This window comes from Helobdella robusta (genome assembly GCF_000326865.2).
Source record: "Helobdella robusta unplaced genomic scaffold HELROscaffold_69, whole genome shotgun sequence".
Lineage (NCBI taxonomy): Eukaryota > Metazoa > Annelida > Clitellata > Rhynchobdellida > Glossiphoniidae > Helobdella > Helobdella robusta.
The window spans coordinates 717,280-743,323 of NW_008705394.1; the positions used below are offsets into that span (position 1 = coordinate 717,280).

A 26,044-nucleotide genomic window follows, 5' to 3' on the forward strand; every position below is an offset into this window, starting at 1 on the left:
CTTATATATATATATATATATATATATATATATATATATATATATATATATATATATATATATATGTCTTATCTCGGGAAACCGGCTGTCTTGGTTATGACATTAAACTGACCCTCTCTCCCTTGTGAGTGATGTTAGATCATCAAAGGCTATTTCTCTGGTCAAACAGTTTATTCTATTTTTATTTTGATATTTTTGTGTATTAGAAGATATTTTACTTTTTTTTTTTTCTCACAAGGTGGCCTACCAAGTGAAAACATCTGGTCTCTTAGTAATTTATTTCTGTGATATTTTGCTGAATAAAAGAGTGTTTCAATTCAATTCTATATATATATATATATATATGTATGTGTATATATATATATATATATATATATATATATATATATATGTCTCTGGGCGCAAAAAGAAGATAGATTGATATATATATATATATATATATATATATATATATATATATATATATATATATATATATATATATATATACGGTTTGCAGACAGTTGAAAGTTGTCGTGCAATTAGTAGTTGCAAGGAATTGTTTTATTATAATTGGAGTTGTTAGCTAAGTAATTTATCGATTGTAATGACACAGAAAAAGCCCAGATTTTGCAAAAATTAGACTGACAATTTTTGTCACATTTGTGGCGAACTGACCTTAAAGAGATGCAGACGAAGATTGACACCACATGTGAAAAAATTGTATCAGTTATACTTTGGTTGCAAACTCGGCGACCAGGATAAGAACTGGGCGCCTCATGTAAGGTGTGCGAGGTGTGCAAGTTCACTATCATCATGGGCAAACAGAACTGGTGGAGGACCAGCATTCGGGGTGCCAATGGTGTGGCGTGAACCACAAAATCATTGTACAGATTGCTATTTCTGTTCTGTCAGCATCTCAGGTCGCAATTCCAAGGGTCCAAATCTACCTTTAGCTATTCGTCCTGATCCTCATTTAACTGAACTCCCTGTTCCTGAACCTCCATCGGAAATCCCAAACACAGACAGTTCTGATTTAGATGAGGATACTGATGATGAAAGTAACGAGTTGTCAGAAGATGCAAACCGTGAACCCCACTTCATAACAGGATCTGACCAGGATCTTGTTCGAGATTTGTATTTAACAAAGCAACAGAGTGAAGTGCTTGCTTCCCGTCATCAGCAGTGGCATCTGTTGGCTAGTGATTTAGAGTCTCGTCATTTAGAAAGAGATGCAGAGAACTGCAGCAATAATCTCTCTATGGATGAAGATCTTTGCTTCTGTAATGACATCAGTAGATTGTTTGTTGATCTAGGAATACAATATAATTCATTTCAGTGAAACTTGTTTATTGACGCATTACTCAACAGCATTAAAGCGGTATTACTTCATACCGGAAATGTGCTGCCTTCCATTCCATAGCACATTCGGTTACCCTGAAAGAAAATTATGTGAATATATCACTTATTCTTGACCGGTGGTTCATATGTGCAGATTTAAAAGTTGTGGCTATTTTAAATAGATAACAATCTGGTTTTATCAAGTTTATGTGTTTCCTTTGCAAATGGGATAGCAGGATGAAATCTGAACATTGTACAAAGAAATCTTGGCCACAATAGGAAACATTCCAAGTTGGTTCGCATAACCTCATTCATGAACTTCTTGTGGAGGAAGAGAAGATCATCCTAATCTTCACATCAAGCTTGGAGTCATGAAGCAGTTAGTTAAAGCGTTAGATCACCACAAACCAGCATTTCAGTATTTACAGACCAAATTTCCAAAAATCAGTGATGCCAAAATTAAAGAGGGAATTTTTGTGGGGCCCCAAATAAGACAAATGATGCTTTATTGCAATGTTCCGCATTATGAATATATAAAATTAATAATTTTTAACTAACATTAGATTAAATACATATAAAAGCCAATTTTCATTTACATTATTACATATTGGTTAGATTAAGAAAAATTGTATTTCTGTGAAAAGACAGCCAAATACTGCATACGTTAAAAAACATCTCAAGTCAGCCAATATATTTATTGTCTCAATGTACCGCATCATTTTATTATAATTGGTTTTCAAATACACATTATTAATAATATATCAATTATATTAGAATAATTCGTTTCGATTAAATTAAGAAAAATTGTGTTTCTGTAAAAGTCAGCCAAATACTGCATATACTACAACACACAACCTTCATCAGCGCAAACATAACTATCAAGTCGTCGCCCAATCTACATACCAGGAAAAGACCTTCATCACAAGACACCTCAAACATATTAGCACTTAAGAAAACTTTATCATTACAGAACTAGTTTTTACTTATTGATCACCTCACTTTTATTGATCACTACTAACTCACTAAGTCATCATTTAGTCTATTAATAAGTCATCAAACATATTAATACTCATTAAAACTTTTTCACTCACAGGCCTAGCTTTATTTATCGATCACCTCACTAAGTCATCATCTAGTCTATCAATTTGCCGTTACTTCATTTTATATTCCATCATCAATTACTTTTCTTTTATTTCTCTTATTATTATTATTTATTTTATTCTAACATATTTTATTTTTCATGTTTTATCATTTCTCTTCCTCAATTTTTGTATTTATTTTCTCACTTATTTGTTTAATTTTGTTTTACTGCCTTGCATGTTGTTACAGTTTCTGCATCTGTCAGATCCTGATTTTTAAAGAATAACAATAAAAAAAATATATTAATTATTAATAAACATCTTAAGTCAGCCATTATATTTTGTGAAGTTGTCGCAATGGACCGCATCATTTTAATACAATTTTTGATCAAATACATATAATATTCAATTATTTATTATATTAAAACAATTTGTTTTGATTAAAATATGAAAAATTATGTACATACACTACCTTTTGCATGCAAGTCAGCCAACTGTGAGCCAAATCAGCCAATTCAATCAATTAGCTTATAAAGCGCTATTTCCGCAATGTTCAACAGCACTCCTCAATGAATTTTGAAAACAGATGGGTCTTGAGATCCGCTCTGAACTTCGCAAGTGATGGAGAAGTAGTCAGAGAAGTAGGTGGAGAGTTCCAGAGAAAAGGACCAGAAAAAGCAAAAGCAGATTTGGCAAAAGAGTGTTTAACATGAGTTAAGAAAAAGCGAGAGCAAGAAGACGATCGTAAACCGGGGTGTTTAGGTTCAATTAATATATCTGATAAATACTTTGGAAATAATTTAGATTGAGACTTATACATAAACGTGCAAATTTTAAAAATTATTCTATATTTTATAGGTAGCCAGTGCAAGATGGCTCAATGGTTTTAAAGGCGCCTGGTCTTGCTATTGCAATGACTGGGTTCGAATACAAAGAGATCCCCGCTTATCATATGCAATGTGTATGATGCGTGGTTTGCACGCGTATTCATATACGCTGTGTGTGTTTGTCGTTGAAACCTCTGAAGCTAACGCAAAAGAGAGAGAGTAACTTTAACCTTTTAACCTTTATCTCTATACTCTATCTATTCTATAGTATAGCATCATCATGGATAACTAACTGCATTGGGCATGAAACTTAACAGTGCCTATTTTCTAGCATGATTATAGTATTATACATACATTATTATGTTATTATAAAAGTTAATAAAATATAAATATTATATTTGTTATATATTATTATTATTATTAACTTGTTCATTTCATTTCTATTTCATGAAACAAAGTTTTAATTTTAAAAGTTTTAACAGATTAAAATAAATTTTAACTTTAATTTTTTAATTTTTAACTGTAACATTGATTGATTTTATTTACATTTACATCTGCTACAATCTACAAAAAAATTTTAACCAATAAGTTAATTTAATAATTAATATTTAAACATTAAATATCAGTGAAAGGATTAAAAAAATTTAAATACCCACTTTCAGTTTAAAGGCCCAGCTGTCAGCAAGAGAAAATAACGTTAGTTACAACAGACTCGTGAAATGTAACAATCTATTTAACATTGAACGTACCGAAAGTACAATTAAAACCTAAAAAGTTGCTTAGAAACATATATATAGAATCAAGGGGAGGCCTATTTCCAATATACAACACTTTCTTATGGGTTGAAGCATGGATATGCAAAGAACCTCAATTTTTTCAACTTTTAATTATTTTCGGTAATGTCGATTTTATTTTTTTAAATTTATACCAAATAAAAGTAATTAATTACTACATTGAATAACAATTAAAAAATATCAAATTTAACATTTTAAATAAAAACAATATACCGAAATTAGTAAATTAACGATCGTAACTTTTGAATCGAACTATAAAAAAATACCCCTACAAATCCCCTCCTTGTTCGACCGTTAAAAGTGAGCGAAGGCCGTTATATTTATTTTAGTTATGTGTATAGAATCAATATTATGTACATAAATAGGTTTTCGAACGCACCCAAGCCCATTTTTAGTGCGCTTTAGAGTTTAGTCTCATCCTTTAGTCTCCATGAAGAATGTTTTGATCAATTCATCAAACCAATTAAATTTTACAATTTTTATAGTTTATTAACGTTGAATTACGGAATCATTTTCAGGTATTGACGGAAGACGTAAGTAAATCTAAATGAGATATTTAGAGATGCCCTCACGGAATCAGCAAGGGAAGTTATACCTGTGAAAGAGCAGAGGTCACAAATGGATAACAGATGACATCGTATCTTTGATGGATGAACGAAGGAAAGTAAAAAGTTGCAATTTTGATAGTTTTAAAAGGTTGGCCAAAACAATTGAAAAAATGTGCTTAGAGGCAAAGGAGAAATGGTTAAATGACCAGTTCGCAACCATTGAAAAGATCAAAAACAGTAATACAAATGCAATGTATAAAAACATAAAAGAAATCATTGGAGAAGGGCTCGTACCGTTTCTGGATGCATAAAAGTTAAATCTGGTGAAGTAATCTTAGAGAAACCATTATCTTAATGCGTAAAAACGACGGTGTAGCCAAAACATAAATGCCTTGTTTGGATGTGGCTAAATTTTATGTTGATATCTTGGTTATAAATAATGGGTGCAAGGCCGATATCTTTATATTTTTATGAGCGATGACGTACGTACACGGACGTTTTATAATTGTAAACATTCTGAAAACCAAATGTTTAAAACAATTTTAAAATATCAAACTCTTTTTCTTTTGTTACAGTAACAAAAACTATTCGATTCAGTCATCATTTCCGTCCTGTAATTATTTTAATTATGAAGCAATACTATTATACGATGGAACTTTTCTCGAATGAAACTGGACAATAAGAGGTACCACGTTCAATAGCCAATGCATAGCGATATGAAAAATCTCGTGCCATTATTAAAACTGGAGTACTCAAGGTGCAGACGCTTATCAGCCGCATCGCTGGCAATTCCTACAATGACTCATTCAATACACGGTGGCAAAACATTTATGGAGTATCCAACAAAATCATTCATCATTAAATAATAGATATGCATTGAAAATCAGTTAATAAATTTTAGTAATATGTTAGAAAGAATATTTTTATTTGAAAATATATTTTGATGAGTTATATAAATCAATAGCAACATAACATAGATCTGATTTTGAATTAAAAAAAAACTAATAAACAACATGTAATAACATTATATAATAAGAATAAATAAATAATATAATTAAGTGCAAAAATTAACATGGTCAATAATTTCAATACTGTTTTCGTCTGAACATTCAGAAAGTTTGTTCGAGTTTAACTTTTCGTCATTCGGTTTTCTGATATCCTCCATGTGATCAAAGGCCGTTTCGACGTTTCCATTTGCTGACGGCAAAATTTCTTCTGCAGTTCGACACTTATTTATTTCATCACTTGTTTGTTTTTTATCATTAACAACATCTTTGTTTTGTGACGATATAACTTTTTCAGAAACTTCAAACGGATGAAAAGGTTGAAAAGGAGAGGAAAAACTGTTATCATTTTCGTTTGAAGCATCAAGACCAATTATTTTTTTAATAGCGTCAGACAAATTTTTACTATTTTTCAACTGCATGTACATGGCTTCTGCTGTTTCCAGTACCTCATCAACTTTGATATTGCCAGACAAGTCATTGACGTACTATTAACAAACAATTTTAATTATCATAAACACCGATTAAAATGCAAAATTTTTACAAATCAACTGTTTTGAAAAATATTAACAATGTCTTAATTTGGGAGAATATTGAAGAAATCATATGAAATTAATAGATGTGAAGTGGCTCAAATTATCGTATGGTTTCTGGCAGCAGTACGGATTTAGACAACGTTGATAGGGGTTGAGGTCAAAATTTTAAAATTTTGAGGGGAGGCCGAAGAAACGAGGCTGGCAACCTTTTTTCATTTGCTTATTACGCCAATTTTTGGTCGAATTTGTGCCTAAAAACAGTCTATTCCGATCTGAAAACTGAGTTTTACTGACTTTTAGTAAAAACACTACTCACAACGGGAGGGCCAGAGTTCCCTAGATCCGCCACTGACTGGCAGTGAAATTCTTTGAAGAAAACAGGAACTAATCCCGTGTATGATGCAGTGTTTTCAAATGTGAACAGATGTATGAGAAGGTACCCGGCTGGTCATTGCACAAGTTTGAATTAGACAGAGCAAAAAGGCTCCTCGTTTGTTAGTAAAGAAAAATACAAAGTTATCGGTAACTTTCAATTGCTTTTTTTCTAAGTAACTGGTAAATATTTTGATGAACATTTTTGATTATTTGATTATTAAGACAATAATTTCACTTTGAAACATTTTTCAATTTTCACTATCATGAAGTTTAACTGCAACCCTTCTGACCGACAAACCCTTCACAAACTCTTTTGATGGCGTATTAACAGAATAAGTGCAATTTTGTGACAAATACTTGAGGAAAATTATGATAAAAATTAAACCTACTTTTAGTATTTCTGGAAATCCAAAATTATTTTCCATCAGTGTTGACTTTGCAGAATCTAGAATCGCTAAACATACAAAAAGATGAAAATTTTTGCAAGGTAGTCCTGTCCATAGAACCTTAAATTTTATAATTACTTTTGTCAATTTCAACAAAATTAAATTATTATATTACAACAATTATCGTATTTCAGAATTATATGTAGTCAATTATAAACATAAATTTTTTATTATAACACAAAATAACGTTTCTAAATAATTGAAAGTAATAGAACCGTCAGACCTAACACACAAGAAGAAATTAAAACGTTAAAGAGCGAAAAACGTTCGGATGCATTTTTGTTTTTATATATGAATTATGAATCTTAACAGTACAAACCTAACTTAATTACATATCAATGATTAAAATTCAACAGGTGATTAATGAAAAATTAATAACAATAGAGCTATTGTGATTAGCCTTCAGCTCTGAAGAATATATATATCTGAGTCCTTCATAGTATCAGTCCGTAGAGATGTTCAACACCGAATCGATTTGGCCCGGGTAGCATTCAACAAGCTTATAAATATCTTAACACAAAAAAATTATAGCTGAATCTGCGACAATTCAACACAAGATACAACATATATATCATGTTTATACTTTAAGGCTGCGTACCATGGGGCCTTTATACTCGCCCTAGAGGAGAAGCTCGAAATATTTGCCAGAAAGTGCTGTAAGATCATGTTGGGAATCAACTAAACCGAAGCTAGCACGACCAACATGACAACCGACAACAGGCCAGATCCCAGTCAGAAAAATCATCAAGAAAAGGCGATCACGATTTATAGACCACTACCTTCGTATGGAATAAAATGAGCCAGCTATTACTACTATATACGTCCTATAATGGGCCAGAAATCAAACCGAACCGATGGGAAAAACTACGTTTGACATACAAAGACAAAATTAAGCATCTGACCTGGAAAAAGAAATGAAAAGCTGATCAAAACTGCAAATGATGAAGAGTTGTGAAGAAATATTGTGGCAGCTAACAAGCCCACCCGACGATAATGACCTGGCTGCTCACATGGATTCCCATTTAGATCTCCATACAGTTGATTACCTGAATGCACCGAGCGCACGTGGAATCTCATTTAGATCCTCATTCCGTTGTTTACCTGAGTGTTCACTTAGATTCTCTTTTCAATAGCTTACCAGGATATTCACCTGGATTCCCATTCGGTTGATTACCTGGATGCACACCTAGAATCTCATTTGGATCCCTATTCATTTGCTTACCTAGATGGTCACCTGAATTCTAATTTAGTTGCTTACCTGGATTCTCATTCAGTAGCTTACCTGGATGCTCATCAGGAATCTTATTTAGATCCCAATTCAGTTGCTATCCTGGGTTCTCATTTGTATCCTGGATTCTTATTTGAATTCTTATTCAGTTGCTCAACTGGATGCTCACATAGACAATCATCTGGACGAACACCTGGATATAACGTTCAGGCAAAAGCACGGAAACACCTGGTTTAGAAAAATAGTGAAGCATAAATTTTGAATGATATTTTCAGAAAAAAACAATAAGATTAATTAATAAAAAATAGTGATAATAAAATGAAGTTAACAGTACAATTATTTAGATTCAAGTCATCAACATAAAACGAGCTGGAGCACTAAATAAATAATGAGGTAAGGTTAATGTGATTTGTCTGACCACATGGGACGCAAGTTTGCGAGTCGTTGTCGAGAAGATGGCATCCATTGATTTATCTGGCAGAAGAGTTGTAAAGAACAGCCAAGAGCAGGGCCGATCGAGAACAATTGCATGAGCCACTCTTGGTTTTTACAACCCAAGTAGATTTTTAAACAAAATTATATATCTATCTAATGTCACATATATAATAATACATTTATAATATGCTAAGTTGGCTTAATATTATTATTAATGTCACAGTGATGTACGATAAATTACTTTCAATTTTTCAAATATTTACTCGAAATTGTTGCCTTTTTTGCACTATTTAGGTTTGTTACAATATTGTAGATATAAATGTCTAATTTAGATCTTTTAATAACAAAAAATACAGTAACGATCTCAATTAAATAAGACAAAACAAGCAGGATGACAACTTAGTAAATCTTTTAATCTATTTTATACTTCATTGAAATTACAAGATATTATTTTTAATAGAGCATTCATTCCGTTTGATCTGTATGAACTTTTTCGCTCCGATGTCTTACTTTTTGTTTGTACCACCCAATTACTAAACCGATGATTTTCAATGTTTCATTGCATTATTATAAACCTAACAATTCCTTCAACTTTCTCCAATCCAGAACTTGTTATCGAAACAGCGTTTACAACCGTGATAAAGGTTTTTGATCCCCATATATTAATCAATGTCCAAAAATATCAACTTAAATAACCTAAAAATATAATTATATTTATCGAATTTCTTTTTAGCTTCCGCTAAGATCAAAAAATGTTTTCAATCTTTCCTGATAAGCCCAAGTTGCCCCAGCGTCTGTGTGTAACGTCAGAATTCAATGCCTTAAAATATTTTGTACGCGAGTTGACTTTCATGGTATTTTGTTTTCTTTCAACTCTAAAAATAACGTCTAAACAAAACTAATCAGATAAAGTTACCTTTGCTGAATAATTGGTAAACTTTCGCAGTTGGTAACGGACGAAACATCTAGTTTTATTTGCAAGTAATCGCTTATGATCAGATCAATCAATCAATCAAACAACCAGTCAATCGATAGATCGATTGATTGATCGATTACTGATCATTACATATATCTCTTCTCGGCCATTCAAAAAGTTGTCAAAGTTTCCAATGAATCAAAAAATTATTGACAGCGAAGTAATAGAAAGGAAAAAATTAAACTTGGATATCAGCAAATTAATAAAAAAAAATGATATGAAAGCAAATCTACACCTCCCAGAGTTTCATGATGTCCGGAAAGTTAAATTCTCTTTTGAAAACAATGAGTAACCAGCGGAAGCAGAAGTACATGTTAAGTGATTCATGGTTCTCTGATAATGTAGTTATGAGTCATTTTGAAAGTAAATGTTTTTGAACAATTAATAATTTTCGAACTATTCATAAAAATTCTCGAGAACTGTTGTGGGAAAATTAATAAATGTATCATCACGCTTGAATGAATCAAAGTTAAGAAGAAACTTGTCATTGTATATTCGTTACTTAAATTTTTTAAAGATACTTAAAATATTAAGGCGTGTAAATGAGCGTGTGATGGTGTTGAGAATAGCTATTGGGAAATCCTTGCTGAATATTGTTTCAATGTATGCACCTCTGGCAGGAAGGCCAGCAGAAGAGAAAGAAGAGTTTTATATTCTTTTGGGTAAGGTGTTAAAAGATGTTGGTGAAAATGAGATTTTGATAGTATGTGGTGATCTGAACGGACATGTTGGTGCTAGAGTGGATGGACTTGAAGGAATGCATAGTGGGAAAAGGTACGGTGCTAGAAATTTTGAGGGGAAAATGTTACTAGAGTTTGCAGATGCCATGGGGTTGGCTAGATGCAATACATGGTTCACTAAACCTGATTCGCAGGTGACATATGAGTCGGGTGGCAATAAGACCCAAGTGGACTATGTGTTGATGAGAAAAGAAGAGAGAACCCTGGTCAATAATGTAGAAGCGATACCAAGTTAAGCTTGCATTGCACAACACAAGTTAGCCGTTTGTGAGAGTTTGGAAATTGAAGAAGGAGGAGAAGCCACGTCGTGTCTTTCAGGAAAAGATCCAAGAAAAAGCAGATTTGAGAAGAGATAGAGAGATGGAAAGCATGTGGAATTTAAGAATAGCTTGCTTGTAGTGGCTGATGAGGTTTGCGGTAGAACTAAGAGCCAGCTGAGACACAGGGAATTGTGGTGGTGGAACGAGGAAGTTGGGAAGATTATAGAGGCATAAAGAAAGTTGTATAAGATATAAAAGAAGACCAAGAAGGAGGATAGGATCTTGTATTGCTCACCTAAGCAAGAGGCAAAAAGAACAGTTTACATGGCTCAGTCAAAGGAAAAAGTAATAGTGAACAGAGTAATAAAACAAATCATTAAAAAATATAGAGATGTCGGGGTAGACTGTGTCAAAGGGTCGGATGGTAAACTACTCACGGCTAAAGATAATGTGAAAAAGAGGTGGAAAGATTATTTTGAAAAGCTGTTAACAGAAGAGTTTAAATGGAATAAGGATGGTTTGCCTATGGTGAATATGGTGAGTGGTCCTGCAGAGATTATAACCTACAGTGATGCGAAGTTTGCTATTTCCAAGGCCAAGTCAGAAAAGGCTGCTGGTACTTCAGGTTTGGTAGTGGAGATGCTAAAAGCTTCAGGAAATGTAGGTGTCCAAAATTGTCCAGTGGGCAACAGATCTTTGTAACGCAATAGTGCGAGAAGGCAAAGTTCCTAATGACTGGAAGAAAAGCTGGATGTTGACTGTCTATAGAGGGAAAGGGAATGCTCTAGGATGTTGATCTTATCGAGGCATTAAGCTACTTGATCATGTAAAAAATCCTAGAAAGAGTGATTGAGAAAAAAAGTAAGGAATAAAGTGTTTATAAATGACATGCAGTTTGGTTTCAGACCAGGGAAAGGTACTACAGACCCAATTTTCATAGTTCGGCAGATACAAGAAAGGCATTTTGAAAAGAAGAGAGACTTGTGCATGGCTGTTGTAGATCTTGAAAAAGCGTTTGACAGAGTTTCTAGGGAAGTAGTGTGGTGAGCTTTGAGAAGTCTGGGAGTTGAGGAATGGCTTGTGGCAGTTGTTAGTAAGACGTGACAACAGCACTCAAGATGATGGATAGGGAGAGTGAGTTTTGAAGTGAAAGTTTGTTTACATCAGGGTACGGTGCTCAGCCCTCTGCTGTTCATTATTGTTTTAAATACTCTTTCGAAGGATTTCCGCTTTGGCTTGCGATGGAATCTGTTCTATGCAGATGATTTGTGTCTGATTGCAGATTCTAATCAATAGTTGGTAGAGAAGATTAAGTGTTGGAAAGATGCAATGAAAACAAAAGGGCTAAGGGTTAACATGAATAAAGCAAAAGTTATGTGTTGTAAAGTACGAACTGGACAAGTAGGGAATTCTGGAGAGTGGCCGTGTACAGTGTGCAAATGGAGAGAAACAAAAGGAAATAAGAAAAGAGATAGAAATAAATTGTGAAGGGAAGGTGGAATGTGTGGAGAAGTTTTGTTATCTGGGAGATATGATAGGATCTGGAGGTGGAGCTGAAGAGGTATCGAGAGCTAGAGTGCGGTGTGCTTGGCTCGATTGTTTGCGACCAGGACTTCTTTGGACGGCCTTTGGGACGTGTGCCAGGTACTTCAACATCTGCAAGAAAAGTTATGGCACTGTTTCCACTTCGTTTGACATGACCAAACCACCGCAGACAGTGTTGCCGGCATTCGTCCTTTATATCATCTAAGCCAGCACGACACAGGATTTCGGTAGATTTGATGTGGTCCTTCAGACTAATTTGTTGCATCCATCGGAGCATTTTCATATCGGTTCGTTGAAGTTGTTGTTTCAGTTTAGTTGTCATTGGCCATGTTTCTGCACCATATAACAAGACCGGACGTATCACAAATTTATAGTCTTGATCGTAGTGGTAGTGGGATGTCACGCCGCATCAATATAGAGGCAGCAAGGAGATGCCATTTATTCCAGGCTGCACGTATGCGTGCTCGAACGGCAGCTTCAGCTGTTCCAGTACAATCTAGAACATCCTTTAGATATTGAAACGATGTGACTTTTTCTACATTAATGGTTTCATAAACATTGCTATTTCGAAATTGATGTTGTGGATTGATGCAAGCAGGACAAACAAAATTGGACACTTTAGATAAAGTACCAACTATTTTTGAACAACGTTTGTTGTTACGTTGTTACGTTGTGGTGTAACACTGAGGAAGAGGAAAACGAGTGAAGAGCTCCGACAAAGGTTAAATATAGTAAATGTGTGTGATAAGGTGAGAAGGGGTAAATTGAGATGATTTGGACATGTGGAACGGAGAGAGGAGGATGACTGGGTGTCATGTGATAGTTGACGGGGAGAAGGGTAGAGGAAGAGGAGGAAAAACCTGGAAGGAGTGTGTGGCAGATGACATGAGAAAGATGAAGTTGAGAAGGAAAGATGCACAAGACCGCTAAGTATGGAGGAGTGGCATCCTTGGAAACCGTTCAACCCGTGCAAGCGCGGAAGCACGGACGTTAGAACGATGATGATGTAAATATCTTTTTTTTATCTTAAACTGTCTTCTTCACTTCCTTCTTCCATCAATACTTATTTCCCATCCTACAATTTTTCAAAAATTTCAGGCGGGAAATTGTTGTAAAACAAAATGTTTTTAAACAGTTACAACAAACATCTTCTAATTGGATGTTGAAAATGATAGATTAAAAACTGACCAAGATAACTTGCCAGTTGAGGGTCAATGTAGGTCAAAAGAATCTGCAACTGTAGAAGTTGGTTCTTCATGGCCTGCTGATCCTTCTCAAAATTACGTCCCTTCAATTATTTAGAATATAAAATACATAATTTATTTTATTTATAATATAAAAAAATTATAAGTTGAATAATCTTAATTATAACAATCTGATGGAATATGATGTGTTAAAAATCAATGATTGACATTTAGAAAGCAAAGATTATTTATAACTTGCAAAAACTGAACTGATTTCGGTGAGACGAACACTTGAAAAGCGTTTAAAAATAAGTAAAAAACATGTGGTTAGGTCTGTGTGTCTGTGTGCGTGTGTGTGCCTGCATCAGTGCTTCTGTGGTTTTATCAATGTGTAAAGAAATTGATTTGATTTGGATAATGATAAATATAGTCAGCTGCAAAAAAACAGACCAGCATCTTTATGAATCCGGCAAAACACCAAAATGCATCGACTTCATGCTCCATGACAACGAGGATGGGAGCTAACAAATCACTCATTCCTTGAACATAGCCTGTTAACGTTACATAATATCTACAACCACGTAATTTTATATGAATTTGTATAAATTTATAGAATTTATGCGAATTTATATAATTTTATATGTCTGTATTTATAAAAAAAAACTCAAGGCTAGATAGCAATTTGAAAAGCATTAAAATTTTACTTTTCATCATGAAAATTACAAATGAATATGCAATACATATTTGCATTTGGCAATAAACATCCAAAAACAAAATAACTAAGGTGATATTACGTTGTAGACAAAATACTTTAGTTTAAAAAAATTGTTATGATTTAATTAGTTTATGATGAATAATTACTAAAAAAATTTGTGTAAAATATTGTTGACCCAAGAGGATTTGAATTCAAAAATTCAACTTAGTGTATAATTATATTTACATGCTCATTTTGGTAGCCTATAAAGTTATCTTTGGTCTTTACCAGCTTATAAATTTTATCGCCATCATTATTATCATTGCCCTCATCACTATTACCACTACCACCATCGTCATCATTACCACCATCATCGTCATCACGAGCAGCGTTTAAAAGCGGATGTCCTAGAATAGGTAGATGACGAAGAGAGCTCCCAATGGGATTCTGACCACGACAACCCTGAATTAGCATCATGCAAAATTGTACTTCTCCATTCGCATCTAACCTACACCAGGTCTGCTTTCAGATCTTGCACTCTCTCGTGCATCGACAACACTTCATCTTAGGTTAGTTTTACATTTCGCGAAATCAGAGATTACGCATTTCGTCACTTAATTACCCCATATTTTTTTAAAAGTTTTAACTATTTCAATCTTATGCATCTAATCGCATATGCCAATTAATCTACCCTAGAAAGTGAACACAAGTCTCATAGGTTACACACATGCAAATAAAATTGAAAAAATAATTAAATCCAGTGCTTAGCATAATGTCATCTCAGGATATGCATCTCAGTTTAGTTTTCACTGTTCCTGTAGGATTCGTGTGTGTCTTGCATAACTATTATCGCATGCTTATGCCCCTTCCACAAATGTTCTTTGAAAATTAATTCCTCTTCTTGTTCAGTTTATGTTAGGCTCTAAAATTTGTTAGATCCAATTCAAAGCGGCAGGTACATTTAATACAATGAGCCCTCATGAAGTTACCGGTTTTGCTTCTGAAATGAGTAGGAGACAACAGAAACTACGTCTGATGTTGAGATATTGATCCAATCTTTATTGATCTGCTCTATATTTATCCTATTTGTATTGATCTGATCTGTATTGATCTGATCTGTATTGATCTGATCTGTATTGATCTGATCTGTATTGATCCTATTTGTATTGATCTGCTCTGTATTGATTCTATTTGTATTGATCTGATCTGTATTGATCTGATCTATATTGATCTGATCTGTATTGATCTGCTCTCTATTGATCTGCTCTGTATTGATTCTATTTGTATTGATCTGTTCTGTATTGATTCTTTTTGTATTGATCTGATCTTTATTGATCTGATCTATATTGATCTGATCTATATTGATCTGATCTGTATTGATCTAATCTGTATTGATCTGATCTGTATTGATCTGCTCTGTATTGATCCTATCTGTTTTGATTTGACCTGTATTGTTCCAATCTGTATTGATCCAATCTGTATTGATCCTATTTGTATTGATCTGATCTGTATTAATTCAATCTGTATATAACCGTGCAAACCTGGGGCCGAAGTTTTCGTCAAGTGGAATTAAAATATTGATTAGCATCGATATCTGGACAGGGACGTAATCCATAAACGCTGATCAAGATGACATAAACATATGGAAAGCTATACAACTGCTGCTTTAATATAATTTCATATAAACTAGAAATTATCAGCACTTTAATTAACTAAAATAAACTCACGCTTGTATTTGAAAAAATGTTTTATAACGTAAGAATTTAAACCATGTTTTAAACTTCATAAAAAATTTAAATAAAAGATAAATAGAGAAAAAACTCCAATTAACAATGGAAACGTTACTCACCTAAATCAAAGTCATGCATGCAATGCGTCAGGAGGATGTCAAGAAGAATTTTAATATTCTGATTGTGAGACCCTTCAAAAAATGTATGCTTCCTGTCTGTTCTTAAAACATCTTTCTCTGACAATTATTTTAAAACAGACATTACAATGGTATGCTTTGAAAATTAATGCTTCAATTGTTAACATATAAAGAAATGGCAAAGAATAAAAACAATGAAAATGACCATTTTCATCGGATAAAATCTTATCCTTTGCCAATGCAAACTTGCTTCCATACTTTCTAATTTAAATAATATACACACAGCTATAAAACTTTGCTGCAGTCAATAGTTCTGACATTAAAATACATGTAAATCTCCTTGGTGTGTCATCTTGGTGCAAATTTTTTTAAAATTCCAAATTGTTATTTTAACAACTCTACATTTTTTAACATTTTTCAAGTAAATGCTATTTGATTGATCAAATTTATATATTATTTAATTTTTTTAAGTTCAATAATGAAAATCTTTGAAAGTTTTTTTATTTGTTTTCATCCATTTGAATCTCTTTGAAATTTTCGTTATCTCATGATATATGATATCTAGCAACAGTAAATATAACATAACGTAACGTAACTTAACATAACATAACGTAACGTAATTTAACATAGCGTAACGTAACAAAATGAGCGTTGATAAAAATCCAATTGCTCGTGTTCAAATTAATTAAAACAAATATACCTATAAACCTGAACTAAAAAAATTTCTGATAAATCGGAGTTAGAATTTTTAAGGGGTCGGATATTTTTCATCCGACTCCGGAAAATGTTATGAACTTTAAAAAAACTATTTGTTATTCTGAAAATATTTTTTAACATCGTGTTTATGAAAAGAAAAATATGCGTAGCGATACGCAATCATCTTTAACTCCTAAAAGAAATGCTAATAACGCGAATAAAATCACACAACAAAATCAAAGTATAAATACTAAATATACTTCAAGATATCATGATTACGCAAAATTAATTAAAATTTGAATAAAGTGTCAAACCTGCTAAACTTTTCCGATCTCTCAGAGCGGAAAAGTTTGAAAGTTGTTCATCACTGAATGACTTCCACTGCAACTTCATGCGGAAATAATCGTCACTGCAATTTATTTCATTTTTAAATTAGAAAAAATAGAATAAGAATAAAAGAATATTCTCATTCGTATCAACTGTCAAACGGTGCGGTGCTAGTGACGTTAAGAAGCTGGTGTCGTGAGGTGTTGTTGGATAAGATGTTGGCCACGTAAGACGCCGGTGACAAAAGAACCAAAATCAGTAACAAGCAACATCATAACATTTTCTCAACAATTTTTCTCAACAAAGTAAACATTGATCAGTTTTGTAACGACTTGACAGGTTAATTACAAATTATTATTATTATTATTGGTGGTAGTAATATTACTATAGAAAGTCTTTAAAAATTTCCAGTTGAATAATTATGGTCGTTTTTCAATTTAAAGTCTTTTGCTCTGAGTACGGTTTCTGGCTTTTTCTTCGATACAACAAACAACACACGTTTAGACGACATTTTCCCGAGATCGGGGGTTGCCGTTTGGCTACCTATGATGAAACCGAAATACCCCTCGACGCCATTCACATCTGTCACCCGCCTCAGTATCACTTTCACTCTAGCCTTCTCCACCTGCTCTCTCCATCCCAATCGCGGACGACCCCTTCCTATCACTCCTTCAACCTCGAACTCAAACGCTCGCCTAATCCCGACCCTTTCATCCCTTCTCAACACATGTCCATACCACCGCAATCTCGATCTCCTTATCAATGTCACAATGTTCTCATTCAGTCCCATCATTGACATCAGCTCTGTACTACTCCTCCTATCCTTCACTTTAACCCCACACATCATCCTCACCATAGCTCTTTCAGCCCTCTGCAGTACACTTTCCTCTTCTCTCCTCAACACCCAAGTTTCACCACCACCGCTTTTTCTTCGATATAAAAAATTATTAACCACGATAGATAATAACATGACACATAATAACATGACACATAATCACGTGATACATAATCACATGATACATAATCACATGATACAACAATCAGAATTAACATTTTTTTCTTCCTGTCCTCCACACGAGATTTGTAAGTTGAGTTCCAACCATAGTAGCCCAGCAAATACTTCCATACTTCCTGTCTAATTGACTGATCTATTCCCTGAAAAAGAAAACGTTACTAAATTAAAATGAGGTACACATTGGTAAAACTGTTAATCAGCGGTTACACAAACAAATATCGCTTTAAAATATCCCTTGTATACAAAATAACATAACCTTTACCATTCATCATGTAATAGAGTATGTAATATTGTTATATGTAGTTTATCAGGTATTTATAGCTTTTTTAACGATAGAGGCAAGGAGGTGCCATCTGCCGCACGTATGCGTATATATATATATATATATATATATATACGTTTAATTTTTAACCTCAAACCCAATTCTCATACTAAACCCTTCTTCCTAGCAAAAAAAATTTTACCACATAACTTCATCTGTCTTTACTACTCTGCTTTATTCGTTTTTAAATTTATCAACAATCTTCTCCCATCTCACTTTATCAACTTCTACACATTAAGTAACTCCGTCCAATCTACAACCACTAGACACACCCCTCTCTTCTATATCTACAAAACTCGCCTCAAATTAATCCAGACAAGCATAAAAATAACAGATCCTAAAATTTGGACAGAACTTGTACCTCCCCATCTAAAAGCCATCATAAACCTACAACATTTCAAGTCAAAATTCCGTGCTTTTTTATTGACGCTGGATCTCGACTCCACCACCTAATACTATATTATGAATACGTTAAAACAAATGATGCGGATGAATGGTCCTTATGAATGGTTAAACATTTATGTGATTATATATGTACTGAGCGAACATTTACATAGTTATATGTCTGTATATGTATGACACGAACATTTACTTATTTATCTTCAATTATCTTTTTGCTTCAGTTATTTTTCTTATTTTATTTCATTAACTATTCATGTATCTACCTGCGGTGGCCACCACAAGACAAACAGTCTTATTCGGTCTCCGCATATTCAACTTCATAACTTTTATTCACTTATTTGATATGTTGTTTATTATGAATAAAACTTTGAAAATGAAAAATGAAATGAAAAAATGAAATGAATATATATATATATATATATATGTATGTGTGTGTGTGTGTGTGTGTGTGTGTGTGTGTGTGTGTGTGTGTGTGTGTGTGTGTGTGTACGATTAAAGTACGTGTGTGGGTGTACAATTAAAATACAAAAAAATTAATTTAGCTATGTAAGCCTAACCCCTTTGAATATAGCCATTTTCACGGAAGAGACATTGGTCAATCTGCCTTCTTTATCCATGTATGATGACCATTTTTTAGCCGTTAAAGCACTCTCCCTTCTAATAATTGGTCGCTTTGAAAATTCTGGTTCACGCCTGGCCTGTTTCAACGAAATTTGAATGTTTTTAAATTTAGTTATTCTAATTAATACAGGCAAATTAAAGCATTTAAAAAATTTTACGGGTGTTATAAAGGTGAATCCAGAGTCATCTGTGTTAACAGTCAGTTCATTGAGGCTGTCAATTATGGTGCAAGCGGCTTCTGGACTGTTCTTCTTTGAATGATATTGCACGGCTGAGTTGGTGAGCGAGTCTAGATGTGAGAAGTTATCATGAAGAAACTTTGTGATCTTCGAAAATCCACCGAGGGTGGAAGAGTATGGATCTTGCAGAAAATTCTGAAATTTTAAGTTAATTCGCCAACTTATTATAAAAATAGATATTGTTTAGTATTGTTTAGAAAATTAACTCATTAAACAAAAAAAAAATTAAACAAAGTCAGTAAAAATACATATTTGTATATGCATAAAACTTAAATATGCAAACTAATTAGTAACCTTACTGTACCGAACTTTTATATGCAAATCATTAAAGGTTAAAAAATTAGAGGTTAAACTCATCTAAAATTCAGAGGTATCAACAACACACAAGCAGCATATGAAGACTATATGAAGAGGATATCCAACTATACGGTTTTGTAAGAAGATGATATCCATTTATATGGTTTTTTATGAAGAGGATATCCAACTATATGGTTTCTAACCCCAGAAACGATCTAAACAAAACACATCAAAGACAATAGACTTTTTGGCCAATGGATGTCAGCTAACAAACTGGGACTTAATGTTGAAAAACCACAACACATCTGGCTTGGTACTCGACAAAGATTGAGTTTGCTGACCGAATTCACGTCAACAGTGAATGATCTAGATATGGTTTTAGGTCAAAATGTCCCCGGTCAAAATGTCCCGGTCCAAATATCCCGGCCAAAATGTCCCCGGTCAAAATGTCCCCCGGTAGAAATGGCCCAAAAGTCTTGTTGAAAAATACAGCTATAATAATAATATAATAATATAAGTTATTAGCTGTTTGCGTACGGCTCTGCCCGTACCTTTGATAAACCTTGATTGATGTAATTCCTGTTACCTAATAAATCAAACCATTTTTTGATATTACATATTAATTAGAATCAATCGGATGTATAGACGATGATAATTTGCATTAAACTAATACCCTTTCTTTTTTCCATATCTTACCAACGACGATGATGGCAACGACGATGATAAATTTGCATCGAATCACGCATCGAACGAAAACCCTCTCTTTTCTCAATATCTTACCAATTGAACTGCGTCTTGTATTTAGTGTGTAAGTTCTTAAAATCTTTTATTACTCATTGAAAACCGTAAGCAATGCTTGAATTCATAGTCTCGCAGAAGGGAACGCGAAAATTGGTGATAGAAGGTTTCCTCTTTACGAAGCACCGGAATGGCGCAGAAGGTAAAGAAATTTGGAGGTGCGAAGAGCGTTCGTGTCAAGTGAGAATCCACACCAAGGACAATGCGAAAGTAGAGGAAATAGGCAGTCATAATTACACACTTGTACATGGAAGAGCAGAAGTCGGAGGGGCATTGGCAAAAATGAGAAGAACAGCTGAAGAATCTGAAGATCCTACGAGACGTATTGTACAAAGAGCTCTTTTGGAAGTTACATCTGAGGCTGTTCACCTACTTCCAGATCGTGAATGTATGGCGCGAAACGTCAGAAGACGTCGTGCAGCTTCACAGAATGCTGCCACCAATGAAATTTGTCGACTTACGCATGAAGGACATCGGTTCCTGCGGACAGACGAAGGAGATGATATGCTAATTTTTGCAGCTGACGAGGATCTTCAATTTCTCCAGAAGTCTGCTTGCTGGTTTGCTGATGGAACATTTCGCGTGACGCCTGAAGGGTTTCATCAACTGTATACGGTACACGGATGGGACAAAAATTGTGCATATCCCTGCGTTTACGCACTGTTACCAGGACGAAGTGAGGATGTCTACCGTCGATTCCTTGATTTTGTATCGTCGCTTCGTGAACTCGGCAGTCCTCAGACTTTAGTCACTGATTTCGAGCTGGCTGCCATCCATGCCTTCCAGGCGAAATTTCCCACTGTTGTAATTGTTGGGTGTCTGTTTCACTTCGGGCAGTGTATTTGGAAGCATGTGCAAGGAAGTGGATTCAGTGAGCAATACAAGACAGATGCCGCGTTTGCTCTAAAAGTCAAACAGCTCATCGCCCTGGCATTTGTTCCCGTTGAAGACGTCATAGAGACCTTTGAAACGCTGATCGATAGTCCGGATTACAATCTACCAAATTCGATTGTAGATTATTTCGAAGACAACTTTATCGGACGTCTCCGGAGAAACCGAAGAGCAGCACCAAGATTTCCAATAACAATGTGGAACCAGCACTGTCAGGTTCTCCTAAAACAACCAAGAAGCAATAACTTAGTGGAAGGGTGGCACAATGCGTTCAACAACTCTGTTGGTATCGCCCACCCGACTGCTAAAATGTTATCAAGAAAGCTACAACTCGAGCAACACAGCATGTATCTGCTTCGGAGACAAGGAGAACTTGGCCATGAACAACGGAAACAAAAGAAAACTTACAAAAACATTGATTCGGCTCTGCTAACAATGGTCTCGGATTATGCAAACAGAGAAAGACTGCAATATCTGACTGATATTTCTAGAGTGCTGAACATCAATGTTATCTAACATTTGAATACTTGATTTGAACTACGAAGGCTTTGTGACTGTTTGAAAACAACAAACTGTTTTTATATGTGAACTTATATGTGAACTTTTGGATTTTTTAAACATTTTTAAAACAACAAACTGTTTTTATATGTGAACTTTTGGATTTTTAAAACATTTTTAAAACAACAAACTGTTTTTATATGTGAACTTGATACTTGATTTGATTTTCCATTTTGACCGGGGACATTTGACCGGGACATTTTGACCAGGGACATTTTGACCGGTCACGCTAGATATTGCACTGGATGGACTTGTCAATGGAAAATCACGTCAAAAACATCTGCAGGAAAGGTTTCTATCAACTTTATGGAATCAGATAGAACCATAAAACGTGTTCTCACTACGGTATCAACAAAAACACTTGAACAGTTTTGTCTGCAGTAGAATCGACTTTTCGAACTGTAGTCGCTGAGGTACCGCTATTATTCGAGCAGGGACTCATAAAATAGTCTATTACAATTATATATGCGTAAGTGTATGAATGAAAGAGCCAGGGTCTGAGGCGATGCCAAAAAAGAAGATGAAGAAAATAACACCAATTAATCAACTACCTTTCCCATGTCTAAGAAGTTATGTAAATGAAAGCCGCACTGAAGATGGTTTGTGAAAAATCGAAATAGGCCTATCTGCATGGTGAATTAGGATAATAATTCTATTTTTAATAAATTTATCAATTTCCAGAAAATTCTAGCGAGAAAAGTTGAAAAGACAAACTTAAAATTAGTTAATGTCAACAACTCGGTAAAATTCATACAGTAATATATATATATATATATATATATATATATATATACATATATATATATATATGTATGTATGTATATATACATATATATATATATGTATGCATGTATATATATATATATATATATATATTACTGTACACACACATATGTGTGTGCGTGTGCGCGTGTTTGTATATTATTTGAAATGTACGTTCGGACGCATGTAATGATGCATGCTTGCATGAGTAAGTTTGTATGTATTGGCAGTCGATGTATGGATACATGTGTAAGATGGATACATGTTTAATGGATACATGTGTTCAATGGATAATGGATACTTACTGAAATAACGTCCCCACCATGCTCCATTTCAAATAAATTAAATTCAGAAAAAGATTTTCCGGCTTTTGTTTCTTTAGTTTGATCACACTTCACAATGTACAAAAAGGAATCCTGACTTGATCTATTAAAAAAAATATTGTTTTTGAAAAAAATGTATTATTTGTTGAGAGACCATTCAAGTATAACGCAACACAAATTATGCAATCAGAGCGTTTTTATCAATTAAAAAAACACTATTTTCCCTATTAAATTTTAGATATACATATTTGTTACTCCACAAAAAGCTTCAATTTCAACCAAAATTTTTCGTCTCATTTTTTTTTCTTAAAAAATGCTTTAATTTTTTATGCAAAAATTTGATATGCAACATATCTCAAACTCTCCTTACCCAGTGTTAGGTGATTAAGTAGAAGCAAAATAATTGGTTTTTTGAATAAAGGTAAAAATATAAGTGAACTGAATTTGAAAAAAACCAAAATTAAAACAAAATGACTTTACCGCAAATAAAACTAAAGTAAATGATTTTTTCCATGCAAACAATTAAGTTTCACTTTTATAAATATATGGCTCCACAAAATATTTTCAAAAACGATTTCCACTATCCGCGCTACCGTTTTGTTGTATCTCGCTAGTGATGTCTGGTTTATAGAACCGCGAACCACGTGCTTTAACTTTGCCTCTTTGCTCAGTTTTTCTGTACTAAATGCCGAAAATATGTTTTCATTGGCATGCATGATGCTTGGGATGAAATGAAAAAGTTCCATTTTTCAACATTTTATATTCGATGGAGGCTTCACGAAAAACGAGATGAACGTTGGTTTTTTAATGGCATGCAAAAATACTAGAAGTACAAAAATTTATTTAAATAACAAATGCTCTACTTTTTTTATTCAATTTATTTGTCAGTTTTAAAATAAATTACTCTTCAACATACTCTTGACATAACAGATTGAGATTAATCTGCAACACTCATTTTAAATGTGTAGAACTAACTGTCCTGATGACCAGCATATGTTCTGATGTCGAGTTGAAAAGTAAAAGTATGCGTAAAATGGAAGTAAAATTAGAAAGAATTCCACCAAAAGTACATAAGAGCAAAAATAAATTGTTTTACAAAACACCAAATAAAAGTAAATTAAAATGATTTTTATGCAAATAAAAATAAAATGAATTCTGCAAGTAAAAATCACAGCCACCCCTGTAGAGCACTAAATGCCAACATACCAACAAATGCCAAATGAAACACAAGCATCATACATGAAGAGATATTTACAGAGATATATTCATACAGAGACATTCATACAAAGATATACATACAGAGATATTCATACAGAGATATTCTTACAGAGATATTTATTGCTGAAAAATTTCAGTTGTTTATGAATTTTCCACTTAAAAATATGTGCATAAAAAAATTGATTAACCAGTATATAAACATTGCTCGTTGTTTCATTATCTGATTAGATATCGAAAACAAAAATAGAAAAAAAGAAGCCTGAAAATTAAATGTTGTGAAGATGCAAACGTTGATAAGTAGACCAGGAATCGGTGAAAAATGACTTAAATTAGCGAAAGATAATCAATGATTTAGTATCAAAAGATTTTACGCTACATAACCAAATAAGCAATGATATATGAGGTAAAAATGATCAAAATAATTAGATGAAGAGAAAAATGTTCATTAAATGGCACCAAGACAGCCCTTTCGAGAGAAAAAGACAAGACAAATAATATTTCTCACCTTTCAAGAGGAAGATAATTTTCAAGCTTCGAGATGATCAGTGAGGTGCCGCCATCGTGGAAGTGCAGTGCAGGGCATGTCGTGCCGGACTTCAGTATGAACACCAATTGAGGTGGAGTTGGAGGGTAGGAAAGTTTCTTCACGCATTTCAAATCCTCGACATCAAACTTAAAAATAAGTTTGTTGTTAGTGCTACAGTTCACAAGTTCTGACTTGAGTTTGATATCTGAAAATGAACAACAATTTAAGAGGACTGAATGAACACAAGCAAATTTGCACCAATTTATTTTATGTACCATTCTGGAGTGGGATCCATTCAACAAACTTTCCTTCGTCCTGGTCAAAAAAAATTATTTAGCTATTTATATAACTATAAATAATTTATACCTGTAAAGCCATTATATATCTTGTTGTAACTTTAACGCTCGTTACTATTGACACCAATGTTATAACTTCAATGATCTTTATTTCCTCTATTTAATCTCTATTTCAATGATTTCCAACACCAGTGTCCAACGATCGTCAAGTGTTCGTTATTCCGTAGGTTCAAGATTTCCGATAGTTGAACACAACTGCTTCTAACGCTTTGTTGAACGTTTATTCGAATGCCAACAGTAGTAATAGAAACACTAAACTTATTCAAGTAACTACTTAAGTCCCAATTACAACTTGTCTTCGAACCTCACTACTGACTTCACTATTGGCAATCCTTTATATAGCCTCTACAGGAGATTCATACAATCCTTTTATGGCATGAGAAGATTTTATGGTTTACAATCAATGACAAATAGCGACGATAACAAATATAACAAGATAACAATAATTAATTATATACGGTAATTCCACCATTCCGGCGGATATAACAATATTTATATTTATATAATTATATTATGTATGTATTCATTTATTTAAATGTAAATTCTTACACAAACCCTAATCTAAACTTGAACGTTAACTCCAATCACCGCAAAAAAGAGCATAGCAGACCCAAAAATACGACTGGCAACATTTATAAAAATCATTTGTTTCACAGCAGCCTAAAAAGCAGTATTGCCTGGGAGCAAATAACATTATATTTAAAAACTAAGCAGAGGTAACGTGATAAATGTTATTTTGAGGTTTAAATTGAAACACAAACACTCTCAGCTGATGGTGGTACGATTTTATCAAACTTTGTAAAAATAATTTCAAAATTTTAAAGATAACTCAATA

The 26,044-nt window shown here is 33.6% G+C and overlaps 3 protein-coding genes across 3 annotated transcripts in view; 1 reads left to right on the top strand and 2 right to left on the bottom strand.

Annotated features, from left to right (window-relative positions):
- HELRODRAFT_181296 (hypothetical protein) overlaps positions 1-1,321 on the top strand; it is a gene marked incomplete at both ends in the record, with an annotated part of 5,076 nt that extends 3,755 nt beyond the window's left edge. Inside the window, one exon of the mRNA XM_009030531.1 lies at positions 710-1,321. Within this exon, the coding sequence (XP_009028779.1) occupies positions 710-1,321 (612 nt within the window). The remainder of the gene's footprint in view (positions 1-709) is intronic.
- Positions 1,322-5,380: 4,059 nt separating this feature from the next.
- On the bottom strand, positions 5,381-19,291 carry HELRODRAFT_115787 (hypothetical protein). Its single transcript, XM_009030532.1, has 9 exons — positions 19,178-19,291; positions 17,933-18,036; positions 16,869-16,963; positions 15,841-15,957; positions 13,748-13,848; positions 13,302-13,401; positions 9,804-9,901; positions 6,873-6,989; positions 5,381-6,060 (listed from the first exon to the last, which is right to left on the bottom strand). Exons 1-9 carry the CDS (start codon positions 19,235-19,237, stop codon positions 5,623-5,625), a joined length of 1,230 nt encoding a protein of 409 aa, XP_009028780.1. The 5' UTR covers positions 19,238-19,291; the 3' UTR covers positions 5,381-5,622.
- Positions 19,292-24,079: 4,788 nt separating this feature from the next.
- HELRODRAFT_181302 (hypothetical protein) lies at positions 24,080-25,231 on the bottom strand (the record flags this gene model as incomplete). The annotated part of the gene is made up of 4 exons (XM_009030533.1): positions 24,080-24,107; positions 24,833-25,058; positions 25,129-25,168; positions 25,220-25,231. The coding sequence occupies 4 exons, from the start codon at positions 25,229-25,231 to the stop codon at positions 24,080-24,082; spliced, it is 306 nt and encodes a 101-aa protein (XP_009028781.1).
- Between the last annotated feature and the right edge of the window lie 813 nt (positions 25,232-26,044).